The sequence below is a fragment of the Primulina tabacum genome, chromosome 9 (assembly GCF_025594145.1).
Source record: "Primulina tabacum isolate GXHZ01 chromosome 9, ASM2559414v2, whole genome shotgun sequence".
Taxonomy (NCBI): domain Eukaryota; kingdom Viridiplantae; phylum Streptophyta; class Magnoliopsida; order Lamiales; family Gesneriaceae; genus Primulina; species Primulina tabacum.
In genome coordinates this window covers 32620307-32627971 of record NC_134558.1, presented here as the reverse complement: position 1 = coordinate 32627971, position 7665 = coordinate 32620307, and the positions used below count along the sequence as shown (strand labels likewise).

Sequence of the window (7665 nt, the reverse complement as noted above, 5' to 3'; positions counted from 1 at the left end):
ATCGTGTTGGCTTCTCGAGTGAAGTGGATGGAACTCCCACACACATTCTTGAACCGTCTCTTTCGCGTGCGATCTCGTTCACTTGCAGCACATGCATGATTTGGCTACGTACCCATTAGAAAGTAGATTAACGTCACATTTCAACAGTCAATCGGAAGCAAAGATGTTTAGAGAAATAATTATGCGAGAGTGATAGTAATGACGATAAAATAACAAATTCAAGAAATTATTTATTACTAGATTACTACAAGTTTAAACGTTAAACAACGTTCTAATTTTTTTAAATAAAATTTTAACTATTGTGCAACACATGTGCACGGTGCGCCTTACTAGTTGACAAAAATAAAAAAAACTTACCTCAGGCCATGACCTCATGTCCTCATTTGAGGCAAAAGATAGTGAATGTTTTATGCTTTCGATAATTCAGACCTCATAGGGTTAATAATTGTAATTTGCCCCACCTTCAATGGCTGATAAAGAAATAAACATAAGTTTAAGGACTCGGATGAAATGAACAAAGTCGAGGGGACTTGGATTTCCCAATTCTACCCATGAAAAGAACCGAGAAAAGCTCATGAAGCTACGATGGGAGGACGAACCAGTAAGACGAGGCTTCGCCGATCGGAAACGTAACCGCCGTCACAGAGGATCTAGTTGAACATAACCGCTAATACACTCTCAACTTTTTGATATTTGGTGGGACTGTTGGTAATCACCGTTTGAGTCCTTAGCATTAGTTGGAGAATTTTTAAAATAAGAAATTTTCAATTTTAAATGTAAGTGAATAAAAGGAAGATTAACGAAAATTGAGACATTGTGTGGGTTCATTAAAAACAAATGAGATTTGGATTTGCAACTGGATTTGGATTTGAAGTCCAATTTCGTTTTGATATTTGGCTAAAATTTAAAATGTGATTTGAAATTTGATTTGAAAATTAAAAATTAAAATTTCTTATATTAAAAAATTTTGTAATTATTATTTTTAAAATCATTTTTTATTGATATTTCTATAAAAACCCATTTTTTTTCAAAAACGAAAAATTATTTTTAGCATATGACAAATATTTTATTAAATATCTTTTTTAAGAAATGAAAAAATATAAAGTTTATCAAGCTGAAATTAAAAGTAAAGTTATCTTCTTTTGATAAATTAAATTTTAAGATAAAAAGAATGGAAATAAATTTTAAAATATAAAAAATTATTTGATTGTCTCAAACATATATGTAATATAATAATATGAATTGATAACATAACTTTTGAATAAATGATATTTTGTAATATTTTTAAAAAAGACTTGAAAATTTATATGTAAGTTATACAAATTTAATAATAAACATATTCTTATTGTTTTTAAAACTTAAATCCCATTAAATCCTACCAATTTTGTAAGAATTTCACTTAATTAAATGAAACCCCATCAATTACCAGTCTCATTTCGAAATCTTGTTTTATCAAACAATAAATAGTATTTGCAATTGCAAAACCCATCAAATTCCATACAATTACATTGTGTTAAGACAAAAACTTGTGAGACGGTCTCACGTGTCGTATTTAGTGAGACGGTCTCACGTGTCGTATTTAGTGAGACGGTCTCACGAGTCGTATTTTGTGAGACGAATCTTTTATTTGGGTCATCCAAGAAAAAATATTACTTTTTATGCTAAGAGTATTACTTTTTATTGTGAATATCGGTAGATTTGACACGTCTCATAAATAAAGATTCGTGAGACCGTCTCACAAGAGACCTACTCGTGTTAAACATTGGCAGTAACATAATGACTGCCCCTACTCTAAAATTTGTGATCCGCGTGACTATTATCACAATCTATTGGAAAATTTCATTACCAATTTTTTTAAAAATATTATTACCAATCATTTTACTTACCAAAACAATTAAATTTTAATGCCAAATTTACATAAAAGGATTAAAATGGAATGCATAAATTGTCCAGTCCTTGCCCATTTTGCCCCTCATGGGTGTTTATCGGAGTCTTTTCGCGTTTATAAATATGACTTAATTTTTTATTTTTCACGTAGATTTGAATAAAATTTAATATAAAAATAAATCAGAGATCGCAAATGGAACGTGCTCTAAGATTCAACTCGCAAATCGGATACGTCGCAAGACCGTCACAGAATTCCGGTGAAAGATTTTGTTTTTTTAAACTGAGGGAGGAGTTTGTTACAATTGAAACTCAAACCCAAGATCTCGTTTTAAACTTGAAACATCGGTGTCCGATGAGTTATAAATCATCTGCATTGATGGATCCGTTTCATTTCAGTAGCCACATGAATTTTTCATATAATTTGATTGAAGTTTCCTTTTTTATATATAAAAAAGTAATATGAAATATAATTTATTATGAGAAAATAGAGTATTTTTTAAAACGATAAAATTTGTATTGAAATAATTAAATACAAATATTGTGTTTAACAGGATAATGTTTGCATAAAAAAATATATAATTTTTTTTTTATTACAGATCTGCTCGTTATTTAACCTAGAATATGTTGAGAATTGAGTTTGTATTGTAAAGCTTTGATTACTTGTAATTTACATGCAGGTCGGATTCACTTTGAAGTGATGCATGTCTCCCATAATTTGTAACTCGATATTTTAGATGCATCCATCAAATAGAGCTGAAACGTTGCTTTTGGTGAAATAAAAAAATATATATTTTGAAAATTAACATAAGTAGAAATTGAGATTTGAAATATTATATTTATAATTTTCCTTCTCAGATGTGATTATTGAAGATGATGGCAACGTCTCAAACAACAGGTTCATCCATGCCCCGCAAGAGTCATTCAAGCGTGACGCCAATCTGTACCTTCCGATGTCCAACGTAACCAAAATCATGCGCAGCGTGTTGCCAGAAAACGCGAAGATCGCAGACGACGCTAAAGAGACCGTTCAAGAATGTGTGTCGGAGTTCATCGACCACATCACTCGAGAGGCCAACGCGATATGCCACCGAGACCATCGGAAGACCATCACTCCTGAGGATTTGCTTTACGCCATGGAGACGGCCAAGTTCCATGAGTATGCAGAAACTCTGACTCAGTTCTTGAGGAGGCAGAGGGAGGAAGACCTGGCGCGCAACTTCATGCGTGACAGGCCTTTGGTTTGGCCCAATGTCGTCGAAGATGTCCAGGCTCAAGACCGAGTACTGGCCCAGCAAGATGTGGATCCTGGGCCTCGGGGTGGGTTAACCGGCCCAATGAATGATGACTTTTATACGCCCAACTTGGGTGAAGGATCATCCAGTGGCCCACCGATGGATGCTGGTGTTGATTTTCCATATGAGGAGTTTGATGTCTACCAGACGTTTAAATGAAAGAAAGTTGCTGCTTTATCAAAAAGATTTCATGTTTTATTTCTAATAATCATGCCGGAATGAGACTTTCGGGATGCTCGATTAAACAAAACTATATTCGTCTGCTCGTTTCTTTCGTTTTTTTAAAAGAAAACGATCAATTTGAAGCAAAGATGTTTGGATAAATAATTGTGTGAGATTGATAATAACGATGAGACTAACAAAACAGAACAAATTTCTAAAAATTGTTTATTGCTATCCATTAGCACAAGTAAGATTCAAAAGCATGCAAAGCGTCGAAACCAAGTTTCAAGATTTAAAGATTTGAACGGGTTTTGTACGAGTTTCTGTGTTAACTATGCTTTAGTTTTTTCTAAAATTAAATTAATCGCAGTTTTTCATAACTCGAATACACATACATATTTATCTATTCCATTAAATTTAAAATTTGATTTTACATAGTTATAAGTAAAACTAACGAATTTTATATCTATATTTTTTAAAATTAATAATGATATTCCTAGATGTTAACTTATTTATGATTTTTTTAATCTTATTATTTCAAGAGCATATTTGTTTTTAATTTTTTTTTTTTTTTTTTGGATTCTGATATATTCAGTTAAACAGCATATTTTTATGTACTTCATGATTAAAATTGCATCTAACTGCGATAGCAAACTGAAGCAAATCGATTTTTGTTTTATATTTATAATCATTTCAACTTGATAGTATATAGAAACTTCTACACCCGTCCAAAAAATATTTCTATATACAAAATATGTCACGCTTCGAGTTCATAGTCGTACAAGCACAAGCTCTTGTAATAACTATTTTGTATCTGTCTTTTGCTTTACGAAAATAATTAACTCAAATTACATTAAGCTTATTTTTTCTCACATAGGATAAGGATATCTCGTCGTGGCCTAATCTCTTAATCCACTAGCATCGAGCGCCTAGAAAGGACTCTCGTTGATGTAGCACTGTGTTCCATAGGATCGAAAGGTGGCTAGCTGACACGTAACAATTCGCTATGCATAGAACTTATCTTCCAATATTCCTTCTAGCTCCGATATCATTTTATCATGCTCCGAGCTTAGGCCCGCTCAAGCACAAATGCACAATGAATTCTTCTAGCAACTGTTTTGTATCCATTCTCACCTTAAAGATTTTGGTTAACCTAAGTTGTTATAATAAACTATTATACTTCTTTTTAAATATTTTTAAAAAATTTGGGACAAAGGTAAAAAAATTCTCAATATTATCACATTTATATATTATATGATAATATAATTTACATTCTATTTATTATTTACGTTCACAAAACCATTAACATTTTTTTATATATATAATGGAATGTAAGCAATATAATATATTTTTATATATTATTCATAATAACAATTTTGTTGTTATGTTATGATCTTTAGTTTTTTATGATAATGGAACTCTCAGTTGTTTTTTTTTGTGTGTATTATGTAAACTCTCGGGTTAGTGTAATAACTTGCAAACTATGCTAATTAGGTAGATTATTGCATCCGATAAATTGTTGATAGGCATAATCGAACTGATGATATTAGTCAAATATTCACCAACTCTATGAGTTATTATGATCTTTATTGCATAAACATGACCTGTGTACAATTACCTATCATATGCTTTGAATGTTTATGAGATTCTAACCGGGGTGTATTCAATATAGGAGATTTATTGATTTTTAATTACTTTTGTAGATTTTAGAAGTCTAGATATATTCAATTAAGACTTTTACATACTCTATAGAAGTCTAGTGATATTCAAAATAGACTTTAATAGAGTTTTAAAAAGTCAAGTGGAATTCAACATTGACTTTTAAAAACTCTATAAAAGTTTATAGGTATTCAAATTTTCCATAGACTTTTAATAACTTCATGAAATTCATTAACATACAAACATTAAAGCCTAATATACAACTATAAATTGTAAAAAATTGTATTTAGTTCAACCCAAAGATTTGGATGGATTTTTAAAACTTCTAACTTATACACAAGCTATTTATTTTTATCTATGTCGCTTTACATCACCTATCTTCTTATCGTCTCTCCTTTCATCTATTTATATCACTCTCTCAAATTTTCGAAGTGTATCTATATATATATTTTCATCTTTCTTTTTCAAATTTTTCATTTTTCGGCTGATTGTTCATTTAATAATTTTTTATTTTAATATCATAGGAAATTTTAAATTGTAAAATTGATTTTGTGATTTTTAATTTATGATTTATACAAATTAATGTAATATTCAATAATAATAAAAGATGATCCAAAAAATGTTGTTTAATTCTTAATAATTGAATAGTCTCGTAACAACTATGATTTTTTAAATTCATTTTAGTATATTCAATTAATATGTAAGCTATGATATTTTTATACAAAATTATATTCACACAATACTAAATAATATTCTTTTCAATTGTATATTATCAATTTAAAAACAAGGTTACATGTTAATCATTTGATGTATTTTAAAAAATTTACAAACATGCATACAAACCCACATATATAAACATGTAAAGATTAAATGATTTAACTTTTAAATAAGTAAATTTATTTATTAATATAAATATTCAAAATAATTTCAAACTGAATATGTTATATATGTCAATTAATTATTGGTTCAAAGAAATTAATAAAAATAATAATATGTTATAATTAAGTACAAAATTTATAAAATTCTATAAAAAAAAGTCCACAAAAATCTATAAAAATCATGCAAAAAAGTCTACATAAATCCACATAAATCTGTTTAAAAATATGTGAGATTCTGTAAAAGTCAAAAAAATCTATCAAATCCATAAAAGTCTATCATTTGAAAAAGTCATTAAAACTCTGAATTGAATACACCCCATTAAGAGTCTTCTCAATTCGAGATCGATTTTAAATTGACAGATTTGTATTCCAGATCGCCGATGAATTTATTGATAATAATTTACTCTTTTTTTTGGCAAATTTAATTTTATTTATTAAATTTTCATTGCTTCATAATTGAGTGTGCTAAAATTCCATATTGCAATTTTCCCTACTTCTAAATAATATAAATACATATCATTATCATTAGAAAATAAAATCATTAACATTAAACAAGATATGCAGCATGTTGTTTTCCTTTATATGGTATTGTTTCTTAGTCCTTAAATAAAATAACAATTTAATTTCTTATTTCACCAATATCATCATAAGAAAATCATTGTTCTAAGTTTTGTTTAATAATTTACGGATATGAATTTACATCCGAAATGAAATATTTACAATCATTGAATTTTAATTTTAAGCAGATTAGTTAAAACTTCTTATGCAGAATTATAATTTATTCAAATTATGTTACATGTGTAAAACAAATAATATTAATAAATTATGTTTTACACATACAATACGTGTGCACCAGCCACAATGTATGTAATAGCTGAGTTATCACTTTAAAAAAATTAATTACAAAGACAAATTAAAAAAGAAGTTTTTATTAATTTTTTTTTTAAAAAAATTAGAAAATCAATTTTAAATATAAGCGAACAGAAGTTGTGATGACAATTTCTTTCAAACCCAACGGATAATTTGATATGGGCCAAAATGAAAGAATACATGAAGAATATTTTTTATCTGATTAAATAAATAAGTAATTACATATGTGGATTTTTGGGTATCAGGATGGAGTTTAGTTTTAAAAAATCTAACACCCGATCCAAAACAAAAATAAATTATATTCCAAAACCCCGAATATATTAATATACATATATATATATTAGTATAAATATATAATTTTTTAGTTATGATGTTAATTTTAATATGCTTTTGTTGAATAATATTAATTGAATGCAATGAAAAAATTTATTAGTATAGAGTTGATGCTACTTTTGTAGGATAATTACGTTAGGATAAATTGTTTTTATAATTTGTTATTTCTATAATGTTTAATTTATGAATTTTTATATTTAATTTTTTTCTTAGTGTTCTCAATAATTTAGTAAATATTTATAACTTACTTAAAATAATTCAAATTTGAACAGGTTAGTGTTCACTATTTGCTTCCACTATAAGTTATTTATATATTAATAGTAACTGGAATTTATCATGCCATTTTATTGAAGTTCCCTTTTTTGAAAAAATACCAAAGATGTTTTTTTATGATTAGGAAATATTAGAGTTTTTTAAAGGTATAATTTGTACTGAAATAATTAAATACAGATACTGTTAAAGGATAAGGTTTACATTACGAAATTTGAAATATAAAATTTTATCCACAAATTTTCTATAGTAGCCTGCTAAACCCAGAAAACTCCTGACTTCAGTCAATGCACCGTATTTAACCCTAAAATATG

At 27.9% G+C, this 7665-nt stretch overlaps 1 protein-coding gene across 1 annotated transcript; it reads left to right on the top strand.

Annotated features, from left to right (window-relative positions):
- Positions 1-2858: 2858 nt before the first annotated feature.
- Positions 2859-3338, top strand: LOC142504409 (nuclear transcription factor Y subunit B-4-like). Its single transcript, XM_075617282.1, has one exon. The coding sequence runs from the start codon at positions 2859-2861 to the stop codon at positions 3336-3338; it is 480 nt and encodes a 159-aa protein (XP_075473397.1).
- The last annotated feature ends 4327 nt before the right edge of the window (positions 3339-7665 follow it).

Excerpts from the sequence above, each read along its gene's own strand:
- LOC142504409 (XM_075617282.1), top strand. The coding sequence starts at position 2,859 with ATGCGCAGCGTGTTGCCAGAAAACGCGAAGATCGCAGACGACGCTAAA.